Consider the following 14,782-nt stretch of genomic DNA (forward strand, 5'->3'; position numbering starts at 1 on the left):
GAGCTCGTCTTGTGTTTTTGCCACATTTCAGCTTCAGACTTCTATTAGTAAAGATAATTACTAATAATTACTATTAATTAATAAAGTATATTCTATTCTAATATTACAATAATTTGAAAAAAACAAGGTCAGTTTTACTCTGTAGGGTTGTGTAACGGCGTTAGCTGTCCTCAATCTATGTGATAACTTTAAGTCAAGACTTTAATGCAACATTTCGGGGCTAGCTTTAGGCAACGTATTCAAAGGCACTGGTGTTGAGTGGAACCGTGCTGAATCCACTTGTCTATGAATCTTTCCTGTAAAGGTTTCGCTTGCGCTCTAAACACTGCTCACTTTCTCTAAGTGATTTCCATTACTCAGCAGCTGCATTTCCAGTAACACATTACATATGTAACCATGGGTTGGTTCGCTAAATTGAAAAACACTTCCACTTTAATATTTAATAGAATCCAGTTGGTTTACAGCAGATTGATTAAAACATAAGTGAGAGGAGTCGTGGGTTTTCACCCGTCTTCAGGTGACTGAAAACAGAAGCTGAAAAATTAATTAGCAGAATCAGCCTCCTACCCCTGCCGCGTTGCTAAAGAGAAACTGTCAGTTTTCAAACCTGAAGGTTGCCTTTTATGCTGTCCAGTTCCTTTGATGTCTTGGAGAGCTGGTGCAGGATGCTGCTTCGTTCACTGAAGACTTCCTTCAGCTTCTGTTCCAGCCCATCGTAGCTTTGTCTGTTGAGAGAATGAGTGAGATTTCGCCATTAAATGTCTGCCACTAGCTGAGAAAATTCACTCTTTATTGGCACCCTTGGGAAAAAAGGAGGTGTTTTAAACTGGATTAAAAGCACCATCGTTAAAGCTAAAGGGTAGAGCAATAGTGGTGAAAACTAATATCTACTCAGTGCAGTCCCTGGATGAATAAAAGAGGGGGTAAAAAATCTTCTATTCCTTTCAATCAACCAATTTAGTGAAGGCTCGTTTTACAGAGATAGGTCTTTCTGACCAGAGGTATGCCCTTGTATTTCTGTTTAAATATTCATGTAGTCCATCCAATTATGAAGGGAAAAATTCTACAGGGTACATTTGTCAAATCCTGTTTTTCTCTTTTTTAAAGTGAACTCCTATTGAATGGCACTGCAGAGGCGTTCTTGTCATTTATTACCGAGCTTCTAGTGAGGCAAAAATTACTTACACACACAGCATGTTAGCATGAACTATAACCATAAGAGAGATTTTTCCTTTTTTCCCTTTTCTAAATGACACACTGCAAAAGCCCACTGAGTGATGCACTGGGAACAAAGAGGGTCCACAGTGGGGATGACAGCACACACTTTTTACGGGGGCTTCTGGTGACTTTAGTTTACAACTTAATTTTCTTTTTTATTCCATTAATGCGCAACGAGTTGCTGCATGTTTCCTCCTTCATGTAATAAATGAAAATCTATTTTTCATTTAATCTAACATCCTTGTTTACTGACTCAAGGACAGCAACAACTCTTCTGGGAGCTGTTTCGGATCAAGTATATCTGAATGTGGTTATCCTGCTAATAAAAGAGCACGGAGGCTCTAAATTTCCCCTAAAGCCCACAAATTTGATTACTTTGATGATCCCTTGAGTCTAATTGTGATGGTTTATAATAGCAGTCAGAGCTCATCCACCGTCCTCCGGTGCAGGCAGCAAAGAGATGTCGCATGGCAGTGCCAGTGTACAACAACACAGCCTTATACTGTCTGTTGGTTCATGCATTTTTTTTAGCTGTGTCCACATGGTTTGAAAATCCACATCAGAAGACAGAGGTGGCTTCAACCCATGGTGGACTTTCAGCCAGAAGTCCTGCATGTCCATGACTGACAGTTATTGTTTGTCTAAGTCAGGGGTCGGCAACCTGCGGCTCCGGAGCTGCATGAGGCTCTCTCATCCCTCTGTTGTGGCTCCCAGGCGGCGAGCTCATTTTTGGAAAAAAATAATAATAATGTGAATAATAATGGCCGTTTAATTTAAATGTATTTTATTTTATTCATTTAGTTTTTTCATAGTAATAGTTGTTTCTTTGGAGATTGAGATGCTCTCGTGACATTAAAATAAAACTTTTAATTTTTTGTCAAAATATGCGTCACGGTCGTGTCCTGTACGCAGCACCTGGGACACCGGACAAACTTGTGTTCGACAGCCTACATGGAATGACATTCCTGACACTTATATGAACATGGAAAAGTTTGCATTTGGAGTCCTGTCGATCTTTGGTTCCTCATACTTGTGCGAGCTGGTGTTTTCCATCATGAACTACATTAAAGGTAAACATTGCTCCAGCCAGATGAGACGTCTTACAGCCCTGAAATGGATGCGATACGCTGTGCAGTGAAGGTTAAGAGCAGAACTTACATTAACGAGGTTAAAGAAATAATTACACAAGCTGTTATTTTAAAATACATATTTTTATATCGGACCCAGAACTAACGTGTTTCATAATTCAGGTTGACTACTGTAGCCTACGGCATGGAGGAAAATAATGACGGCACACTGAAATCAAAATAACATATAAACTGGCATTTTTTTGTTCCGATAAATATTATATCTATATCTATCTATATTATATATAGATTAATATTACCTTCAATTTAGTGGTCAGATAGGTGTAGATAAGTAGTTAGGGGTTTGTGGCTCCGAGTGTGCTTTATTCAGTGGGAAACCGGCCCAAATGGCTCTTTTAATGCTGAAGGTTGCCGACCCCTGGTCTAAGTCATTGAAAATGGAACATGAACGTATTTGTCTGGCTGCATCTCTTTGTGTTTATGGGGGCGGAATCTATCGCCAAAAATGGTGCCTGCAGAACAATATGGTTTTCTATGTAAAATTAATTTCATATTATGAAGCGTGTGTAACCTCTAACAACCATTTCTAACACCTAACCTTAAGCAGGAGGAGTAGCGGTGTGTCAGGGTTGTGAACTCTGGACTACCTGCACCACTACCATCCTCACCTACCTTACTTTTATAGACCCATGATTGGATGACAATGGCCCATATGCCCATATGTTTCATTTGTCCATCAGGCACAAACGTATGCTATGTGTTCGATATCTGGGGGAATTATTATTGAACAAATGTGATGTTTTTTTTTCATGAGCATATGTTGTAAAAACCCAGTTGTAGGGGCAGATTGTAGTTTGAACTCCTGCTGGATGTCAGTCTGTACAAAATAATTCATTAAATAAATCACCAAAAAAATGAAACTCATGCTGGTTGTCATGACAACTCAAGCGAGTGTGTGTGTGTGTGTGTGTGTGTGTACAACAATACATTTGAAATTATTGGCCATTTCACATTATGGGATGAGACTGGGTTGTGTAACCCTGACAAAAGAGCTGAAATCATATTGTGTACGGTCCGTGGTGTGTTTCTGTCTGAAAAGGTATTTATCAGGAGACATATTGAGGTCAGTGAGTAAAATGGCCCTGCGCCACTGTGTCATCACTTGGCCCATTTTACTTTGGAGAGACACACAATATATTTTCAATCAACTCCAACAATCTCAGAATTATGAATGAATATGTTCCCAGAGATGGTTTGCATTATAATTTGCAGGGTTGATTGCGGTTGAAGCTTCAGACTATATGGCTAAAGGACCCACTGCATCCTCGGCACACACACACACACACCAACACAGCTTGTTAAAAATGATGTTTACTTTTTCTCCACAGGAAATTTTCACAAGATCAAAAGATTTTTCTCTGCTTACTTCCTTATGTAATCACAAACTCCAAATGACAGCAATAGCTCCAAGCAAAGCATATGCACTTGATACAGCTGAGTAATTCCTTGCTAAATACTCGCTGGTAGTCACAAAATCTTACTTATCTCCCTTTTCAACCCCCCCCTCTACATTAATCAGTATAATGGAATCAGGTTGATCATCCTTTTCTCTTGCTATGTCCAAAAGGAGTGGTGGGAGGTGGTGGGGCGGAGAAAAAAATGGAAAAAGTGGAAAAGCTCATGGATGGAGCCTGGTGCTGCCACATCATTCTGAACGCGTGACTCAGTTTCAGCCTGGGACGCATTCCAAAAACCCAGCAAAGCCCATGTCATAGATCCCAGCAGCAGATCATACACAATAACACATAAATCACTAATAGAAAAAGCAACACCTGGGAAATAAATAAATAAGGCAGCATACTGAATCCCACACATGACTTGCTACCATATGGCATTGGTGGGAAATTTATTACAGGTTCAAGCAACGGGGGAAGATAGGCACAGAAATTCCTCCCTGTCCCTGCCATATTATTCATTACCCAGTGGAATAGGCCTTTGGGTATCTGTGAAATGGATGAGACCCATAATTTGAGGCCCACTGACACAGAAACATGTACATCACCAGGCTCTTAGACAAAGTCTGGATTTTTTTTTTCCTGCACACACTCATCTATAAATTACTCATTGAAACAAATAAATGGTAACAGCTGCAGGATTGTACCACGGCCTCCCTAAAGGCTCAGTGTTCTTGCACACTCCACCAAAACAAAAGAATCTCTTATTTATTTATTTATTTATTTTTTTCCAATGCACTGATGTCAATGATGACACAAGCAGGCTTACAATCAGAAATAGCACCACCAGTCACATGGATATAAAGCAGCGGCAATGAGATAATGAAATCTTTCTTCTAAGACATCTGCAGATTGAAATCAGTCGCCGGCTGTCTTCATGAAACTCATCAAACTCTTGAGGCGTCGTTTATAGGATCTGATTATTGAGGACAAACATTTCTTTACCCTTGGAATCGCAGCAGGTCTCAAGAGTTATATAGACTGACCCTGATGAGGCTAAGGGAAATGCAACTGAATGCTACAGTCAACGTCCACGCTACGGCTCAATAAAAGAAGCCAAGGCTGTGACATGTCGTCTCGCTGAGGAAACTGCACAAGCTCCTCGTTCACTGTTAACAAGCAGCAGCCTGTAGACAGAGAGGGATGTTCAGGTCAGCTTTTCTAAACGAATGTCTCTGATGTTTTCATCAGCTTACTGTATCTTTGACAGCTGGTATATTTGTGAAGTTGAACCTGTAAGCAGCACATATCATGGCTAATAATGTACTATAAGATAGATGAGCAATGAAAGCGAATGTACAGAACACTTTTCTGGCATTTTATAATAGGCAGGGTATGTAGAGAGAGACAGGAAGCCACGATCACAGAGAGACAGAGATGATGATGCTCCAGAGAGGACTGCTGCCTCAGTTTACGGGTGCCTGCTGTACTAGGAGAGCTATTTGGGCCCCCCCCCCCCGAATGAGCCAGTAACTACAGCCAAACTGTTGATGTTAAACTGGTTGTCGGCTCTCACACGGTGAGACAGAAGATACCTGCTGAAAATTGCGTTAAGATGAACTATCAGGTTCAGAGGGATGTGCTGGGACTAGAAGTCTGATTTGTGGTGCTTTAAAGGTAGGGTAGGAGATTTCATTCTGATGCACTTTTTGCTAAATTAGTGTAACTTCTCTTTACAATCCGATAGCAACTGATTAGTTCAGCAGTTTCTCATTAAAATGAAGAATATGAATCATCTGTGGAAGCTATAAATGCTAAAAACACTCTACGCTCTCTTCCTGCTCTGCGTGCACCAGAGAGGTACGTGCATGATGGCCGAAGTCACAGACCGCAGCTCGTCTTCAGGTAATGCGCATCCATGTGATTGGGAGGCGTGGCTTCGGGGTGAGCTCCGAGAGAAAGGGGCGTGTGTTTACTTTCAAAAACTGGCTGACTCTCACTGAGTTTTCAAAATCTCCTACCCTACCTTTAACTCACAGTATAGGACTTCAGGAATCTGCTGCTATGCTTCTTCAGAGGCCATGGTTGAATTTTAAGGTGAGTGCATTTAGCCCAAGTAGGACTTGCACAAAAACGGCAGAAAAGCTTGTAGAATGCTGACATTTCCCTAACCATGTGTGTCTAAACATGACAAAAAACATGAAAAAAAAGCTTAGTTTGACACAATGTGAAATGAAACAAGCCCCTGAAGCCCCATTTTGTCTCTGTTCATGGATATTTCAGTCTTTTATCCTACCTCATCCAAATGACCATATTTGCCATTTAAGGACTCACTGGCACGCAACCTATTCAGTCATTTATGTGTGCAGCTGTGTGGTGTAGAGTCCATGCCTCAGTGGATCTGTTTTGGCCACAGGAAAGACCCAGCGGTATATTAGGCAGGGTTAGTCATTATGTTCTGTTCATCCGTGTATATTACTCAAAATAAAACCACACTACTTGAAAAGGCATGCTATATAACAACAACAACCCTGCAACACACAGCAGCGGCTGGAAGCTGAAGAAGCAGGGAGCCCGCTGCAATAAACCGACAGTGGGGAGTTTTATGAAAAGGTGTAGAGTTAATGTTCAGTATCCAGAAGGCTCGGATATCTGCATACATCTATCTCAACCGTCAAGGACAGATTGTCTCCTTCACCGTAAACTGGTTGTGTTGCCACAGCTGCATCTGTTTTCATATTATTCCTCCGCTTGGTTACAGTGGAGCTGTTTCCAGTGGATGGAGCTGCCTGAGCTGAAAATAATCACAAAATATAGTTCCACATTTCTGTACCTGAACGCTCTGAGATTTAGGGTGAAATCCACCCATCATCTGTTTATGCAGTCAAAAATCAGAAAGGTCCTCAGTGTGTAAACAGGTTGGGTAACCTCACATTTCTCCCCCCTCTCCTCCCAAACATGAAGTCTATTTTTGGAAAATTTGCAGGAGACAGTCAGCGATTCAGACAAGGACAAATTAAAGGATTCCCCTGGGCTCTGTGTCTTCGGAGGCCCCCCATCCCCTACCAGACCTGTTATTTTAATACCCACCCACAGCCAACACTGAGCTCCATCAATCATTCATTTCACATGACAGCTATACACATAATTCAATAAGCATAATAAATACACAGCCAGCAATCTGTCAGCTTTACATAACAGGATGCTTGCAAGTCCGACCTGTTTCCAACCTGAGAAAAACGCTGTCTCACATGCTTCTCCGTCTCCTTTGTGCTCTGAAGGTTTTTTTAATTGCACATGACTGTTCTGGGATCATTTTTTTTAAGAATCCAAATTAATACACAATAAGATGTTTATGTACCTCTTACAGACAGCACTAATAGCTGCAGTTCTACAAATGGCCACTTGAGGGCAGCTCCATATGTCTTAGACTTGGTGCACAAAAGGATTCTCTACAGACCATTCCTAGGTTCTAACCTTAACTACAGACTATAAATAAATGGGGACGAACCTTCAGTGATGTCACTTACAGGTTTTCTGAAGAACAGTTTTTTGTGTGTGTGCATAAGGTGCTGGCTGTTGTCATGGTGACTATCAGCCTAGAATCCCTGTTAATACAAATACAGGCAAAGAGCTGGAGCTGAGATTTCATGGTTTGTGTCCGTCAGTCCAAGCGCTTGTGCCTTTATGTAGGTAAGATGTGTAGAGATAGGCGCCGGTTCTATTCTCTGTGTTATGACCAAGACGTGTCATTTTGCACCAGCCACATCGAGCCGACAGGAAATCAGGAACCAAAACACAAGAGAGAATCCAGTAGATTTTCAAAATAAAACAGTGAGCGAACTGTCCCTTATTTATCGCAACCAGCAGAGAAACACAGCGGAGAAGAGATGCATTTTAGAAGTCGAAAAACAACATTTTATATGACATAACTTCAATAACGTTCTGTAACCCAGCCTGATACATGTAGAGAGGACATTAACCCAGCAGACTACTACGTTTGTTTAAAAAATATATTATTCTGACATCATTACGTTCTATTTCTCTAGAATAACCAATAACACTGAATGCAGTCAGCTGGAACAATCTGGACATTTTCTATTGAATGTTTTTATAGTGTCCTTTGTAGACAGCAGGGGCTGATCGCTGCACGCTATCACTTAAAATGCAATTCAGTAAGTAATCCAAGTATTCAGAATATGTTACTCAGATTGAATAATGTAACAGAATACATTACAAATTACATTTTAGAGCACGTAATCTGTATTCTGTAACTGAATACTTTTTAAAAGTATTCTTCCCAACACTGGGAAGTGTAACTACGTTACTAGTCCAGTGTAAATCTGGGGTTAAAGATGCACTTGGTCAAAGGTCTAGGCATTGCCCCTGTCTTTTCGGATTCATGGTGGCCACCAAAGCTATCAGCTAATCCTGTGTGGGTGACATCACATCTTCATTAACTCTGATATAAGTTCCATCAGGATCAAATGCAAAAAATGAAACACCTAGCACACAGGCAGGAACGTGCCCTACCTGTCAGCATGCAAACATGAGAACAATAAACGCTACTAATGCATGTGGATAAATCAGCCTAAACATCAGAGCAGGTCTGAACTGCAGCAGCATGTTTCAGTACAAAATAAGAAAAGCAGCTGTTAGGCTACATTTAAACTGCAGCGTATGATTACAGTGCACACAATTGTCACATGTGATGCATTTATTACATGAGCGTCTGATGAAAGAGGTTGTAAAAAATTGAAGCAGCATCCATCAGTGACCACTGCTTCTTGGACTATAAAATTAAAATACATTGCAAACAGAGAGTGTGGTACCAGTGATATGCTAACACACTGTGCCATGTTCCTGATTGTAGCATCGGAATTAAAGATTTTATTTTATTTTATTTATTTATTTTACAAGAGAGCAGCCACAGAAACCAACAGCTAGCGAGCATAAAAGGAGTTTATTTGCTGTCATGCAGATTACAGCCAGACAGCGAGTTTATGTGGTACTTCCAATTTCAGGCTGGATTAATTATGCCATTAGGAGGAGGGGGTAAATAAATAGTTTTAATAAGGGGGAACTGCCCAAGGTCTGTCAGTGAATTAATATATTCCTCTAGCAGAGCATGACCACCATTCAACATCTGCAACAAAAGTCAGTTATGTTTACCAACTGTTGTACAAACAGCGCAGGCAGCGGGGAATATTAATTGCGTGCATGTCAGGGGCCGTCTGACACTAAATCTTCTTTAATTGTTCAGCGAGCGGATGTGATGAAACAATTGGCCATGGGGAAGCCAATTTTACTTTGTCAATAAAGGTCAAAGTGACGCAGAGACACTCGATTCCTCAACACTGCAGGACATCCAGCACACTGCATGTGTATAATTAATGCCAAAAGTACACAGAATGATAATCCTTCTCTTGTTTTGTATTATCAGAAGATATGGTTAGTTCTTCACCCAGTTTGTTGTTGCTAAGTTTCCTCAGGAAACCTGGGGATTCATGGAGAAAGTTTGGGCACAGCAGCAATTTAAGTGTATTTGTAAAGGAGCATATTTCTTTGCATCTTGTGCTCATGGCAGTATCAGTATCATCTATATCACTATTTTTCACAAAAATAATCCCACTGTGAGATCCCCTCTTGGGTATAAATCAGGCGGCACCCTTCGGGGCTCAGACTTAAAGCCCATGTGGAAGTGTAAACTTTGTAGTTCACGCTGCAACCACTAGGGGGCTGGCTCCAGAAGCGAGTCGTTTCCCATAGACTCCCATGTTAAAATGGCCGACTTCACAGCAGAAATGTTTACAGCCTGGTACATAAAAAACCTGGGCTTCATAAAGTTTTTTTTTAAAACAACATTTTTAATTCTTTTATGCAATCTTGGACCACAGAGGGATTTATGATAATATATGAACACCAGTGCAAACAATAAAAGCTGTTTGCTGTTTGGTTACACACCACGACCTTTTCTCAACACATTATTCATTTTCTTTGTTACCATAGAGATGATTCTCACCCCATCCAGTATATGATTTGCTGCCTGATAATACTCACAAGTAATAATGTAGTAATAATAATAACAGTAATATGTATTGATGAAGCCGAGCAGGCAGAAAAAAAATGAAAATGAGATAAATTAAAGTCAATCCAATCAAAGAAGTCAAAATAATGAGTCAAAAGTAAGTACTATCTAATCTATCTAAACGCAGCCTGAATGCAAACAATTAATTGCAGAATAATTTGCATTACAGTATTTTATCATTTAGACAGATGAAATTGAAGTAGTGTAAACCAATTTTACACATGAGTAATAAAAGCTGATATTCTGCGTTGTACTCTTTTTTTTTTTAAATTATAGGATGCAAATAGAGAAAAATAAATTACAACCTTGTATTTATGTGCGGATGTAAAGATCATGCATGCTGTCATTCAAATATACTGTCAGACTGTGTTGTAGTATAAACCTGCAGTCGTGGTAAATGTATGATATGAATAAGATATGACTGGACATGACTGTAGACTTTCAGAAAGTGGCAGCCCCCCCTCACCCTGACAGACACTCCCATCTCCACAGTGGACTCCTTCCTCTTCCTGGGTACCACCATCACCCAGGACCTCAAGTGGGAGAGGATGTTCTTCCTGTGGCAGCAGAGGAAACTCAAGGTGCCAGCCAGGATGATGATTCAGTTCTACACGGCCATTATTGAGTCCATCCTCACCTTCTCTATCACCGTGTGGTACGCTGGGGCCACTGCCAGGGACAGGCACAGACTGCAGCGTGTCGTGTGCTCTGCTGAGAAGGCGATTGGCTGCAGCCTCCCATCTCTCCAAGACCAGTACATCTCCAGGACTCTAAGACGTGCTGGTCGAATCATAGCTGACCCTTCTCACCCTGGACATGGACTCTTTGAGCCACTCCCTTCAGGTCACGGTCCATTCGGACCAGAACCTCAGACAACAAGAACAGCTTCTTCCCCTCTGCTGTTGGACTGTTGAACTGTAATTAATACACTGCTCTGCACTGTCACTTCACAAGGACACTTAAGTATAGTCACTGCACAATGATGACTATTTGCACTGTTTACTTCCATCTTGCACTACTTGCACCAGTACCGCCTCACCGATCCATGTGGTACCTGTTACCCTGTTACACTCTTTCATATCAGGGTCTATGTTTGCAATTACAACCACCACTCATGTCTAAGAGCTTTACTCTTAGATTACATTATTTACCTTGTTTACTTGACCTTATTTTATCTTATTTACCTTATTTGTTATCTTAGTTTTATCTTATTTCATGGTAAATATTATACGTTTTATGTGTGCACCAATCACTAAGGCAAATTCCTAGTAATGTGAATACTCTTCACTTACATGGCAATAAACACGATTCTGATATAGAATCCATCCACTGTTATATCCTTGAAAACCGAAGTCCTTCTAATTTGCTCGTTACTTTAAGTTATGTAATTTCCCACCAAGGGAGGTTTAAGGCATTGAAATAGAATACTTAGCATATTAGATGAATAATTCAATGATTACTCCCAGGCATTTTCATGCATAAGTAGATGCCAATTACTTTCCCTCGACATTTAACACTCTATCACGCCCTACATGTACTTAGAAACAATGCTTCTGTTCTGGATAGATATCTAAAAGCTTACATAAAAAAAAAAAGAAAGATGGCAGCTCTGAATCCAGTAAGTATTACAGTAAATATTCTTGACGGGAAAGCGGCGACTTTCTGTTTCTCTCTCGCTCAGTTTAACCTTCAGCCACATGTAAAGAGAAAAGTAAACCCTGAGTGAGCTCTTTATTTTCTGCCTGCTTTGAGCTCGTCATGACCATCCATTCTGCTTTCTCCATTGTCATGTACAACACAATCATCCACAATGTGACATGAACACCGCCCCCCCCCAGTGAAATTAACCAGGTTGCAACCAAACCTATTTATTCTGCCTACTTACATATTCATACTATATTTGTTTTGTGTATATCCCTCCCGTATGTTACATAATACACAGATTTGGCATCGCAGACAGGCGGATGTTGGCTTCCTGTCTTTCTTCAGCTTGATGTATGAAGCTCGTGTGACTCATTCTATCTTTGTATGGCGGAATCTCTCATCTAGGGACCTATATCACACAAATTACAGCCCTTAAAAGCATCCCAGGAACCTCTTACGGCTGCCGGCTTCAATTAAATCTGGGATTTGAGTGTATCTAATGCAATTCCGCCCATCCTTGTTTTTCAAAAGCTGTGCAACACAGTGATTTCAGCCTCAGTAATTGTTGCGCTATAATCAAGCTGGATTGAGCTCGGACTTTTTTTTGTTTACTCTGAAAGGCACATGCTGCCAGACATCAATGCTTACTGCAACTGCGAAACGATAAAGCGATCCCTTGTGTGTAGGAGAGCCTCACCTTTTTCCTCAGAGACATTTTATGACAACATCTAATCCAGCTTTGTTGTCGGGGAATGCTACAAGAAACAAGTTGTTTTGTACCGGAGGCAACAACCTCAGGAAATTAACTCTACAAGTGCAGTCCTGAGCGGTGCTGTCTTTATCTGAGTGAGCGTCGGGGGAAGCAGCAGCACATCGTGACAATGACAAACTCTAAACTTTTACACACACAAACAAAAACACAATATGTGTGTAAATCCTGGCATCACATGCAGATTGAGATTAAATCATTGAGGCTGTGTGGTGCTTCAGACAGAAATTAATCTTTGTGGAGCTGACTCAAGGGCTTATCACTCAATGGGGTCCACAGGGACATGATGGTAGCATGATGGGATGCCGGATTCAAACGCACAGAGACACACAGAGAGCCTGCAAGATGACCCTCAATCACCAGGAACAGGTGATATAAGCCATGGCCCTATAGTTAACTACAACAATCTCCATCCTTCAAGGAGAAGCAAAGGGGAAGGCTGCAGGTGGACAACCTGGAACACTGTCACACTATCACAGGTGCCTGCTACACTGGACTCTTGTGGCAGCTATGAGGGAAAAGAGATTTAGAGTGAGAAGGTGATGAGGAGTTCTGCTGCTACAGTTCTCTGTACGGACGGCTGCCGACCAGGAGTGTGGATTTGAACGGCCGTGCCCCGTTCACCTGATTTGGCACCTTGTCCAGACTTGCTGCCATCTTGACAGTGATAATGTGACAGCGAGAGGTTGACAAAGAATAGATTTGTGCTCATAAGTAAATATAGATATGACTGATGGTAAAAAATAACTATTTATCAAAATTGGCATAAAGGCCAAAAGCTACATTGATTAATAAAAAGCACTGCAGTTGCAGGATATGCTAAGAAACTGTTCTTCAATACAGTGGGAGATTTTTTTATGGACATATAAAAGGAAGGCAGCTTAAATTTGTAACATTCAGCTGATGCTGGAGGAGGATTTGCAGGGATTTCCCCTCAGGAAATTGGTTAGCAGAGATGGTTAAGTGCTTAATGGAGGATTTCAGCCACAGAGTGAACCTAAGCACTCCTTTAAAATGCATCCATGTCTGATCAGAGTCACTTACACAGGTCCAGCCCATCAATACAGACCTCAAACCGAAAATGATGATGATGATGATGATGAAGAGATTGTAAAAAAAAAGGTTTTGTAGCAGCCTCACATATATGCTACTTGTGCAATGCAGCAGCTTTATATAATTTAGTCATCATAAAAACGCAAAATAAAAAAATAGCAAATAGCAAAATAGCAAAATAGCAAACCCATTGTGCCACAGGTGTACATTTATAAACATAAAACAGCAGCAGCAGTGGAAAAAGCACTTATCTAAAAAAAATAGCCTTCTATGTATCTCTGTTGCTTGGTGCCTCGTTTCCTCTCATCTGACCGATGGCTAAGAAGTTGGAAACTGGCAACAGGCAGGCAGATGCATCTGATTCACATCAAGGGCAATCAGTGAAGCCTCTTCCCAACTTCCAAGTGTCACTCAGGGAAAACACAAGAGGACGAGTTAAGCCAGGCAGAGGGGAGAGAGGAGGGGTGGGGGGGATGGGGGAGTGTGAGGTGGAGAATTTGGAATTGGATGACGGATGTGACTTGATTACTGCTTAACTACCCTGCTGCTGCACCACTCCGATCTGGATGAGAAGCCTGCTGGCAGCTGGATTATCAATTTGGAGGAGGCAAGACTCTATTTGTGTCCATTGTTTCACTCCGAGCAGACTGACAGTTACAGAAACCCACCCACCCGTCTTTGACTGAACATAGAAGTTGGCTCTGTGGGTCCTGCTTGGCTCACTGATTCGCCTCATCTCACCAACTCTTTAATAAAATCTGCAATCAATCTTCTCATCAAATTCATTAGAGTTCTGTTTCAGCGCGGAAGCACCTGCGTCTGCCACAGTGTTCCAGATCTCAACCTGCTGCAGCCACAGTTAGGAGGACATTAAACATCACACATGCACACAGCAGGCTCACACACGCATGCTTTAAAAAGAATGAGATGACCGACAGGGAGATTTTGATATTCTACACTTGAAACTGAATGTCAATGAGGTGTGGAACATCCACTGTATATGGAGATGGAGGTTCCGTCTCCACCCGTTGTACAAAAGTGAAGCTAAAATCTCTCAACTGCTCAGCTGAGAGATGGTGGGTGGTCCATGTTCCACCCATTAACATGGAGGAGGCAGGGTTTATGACATCATACGCCATCCATCAGGAGGCAATCCAGATGTTTTGGCTTCACTTTTGGACAGCTGTCATGTGGACTCCAAAATATGAAACATTTTCGAATCACTCATTAAAGAACTCATTTAAATGTGAGCATGCTGTGATTATTGATATTCATATTCACCCACAACATATCAATAATCAGAATAATCAATACTGAAAACTCAGTCAGTATATCTCTGAATTTCTACCTTTGTGTGGAAATATTGTAAATACATTACATAAAATATGTACTGCACATTTTCATTTTTCTGTTTTGGGATGGAGCCACGGTTTTAAACGCCCACATACATACCACCCTGGATGCTTTT

General features: G+C 41.2%; 1 protein-coding gene across 3 annotated transcripts in view; it reads right to left on the reverse strand.

The window, feature by feature from the left end:
- luzp2 (leucine zipper protein 2) overlaps positions 1-14,782 on the reverse strand; it is a 197,387-nt gene that overhangs the window by 67,173 nt on the left and 115,432 nt on the right. For all 3 annotated transcript variants that reach the window (XM_028401669.1, XM_028401670.1, XM_028401668.1), the window contains one exon: positions 608-725. In XM_028401669.1, the coding sequence (XP_028257470.1) occupies positions 608-725 (118 nt within the window). The remainder of the gene's footprint in view (positions 1-607; positions 726-14,782) is intronic.

Source organism: Parambassis ranga, chromosome 3 (genome assembly GCF_900634625.1).
Source record: "Parambassis ranga chromosome 3, fParRan2.1, whole genome shotgun sequence".
In the NCBI taxonomy this organism is placed as follows: domain Eukaryota; kingdom Metazoa; phylum Chordata; class Actinopteri; family Ambassidae; genus Parambassis; species Parambassis ranga.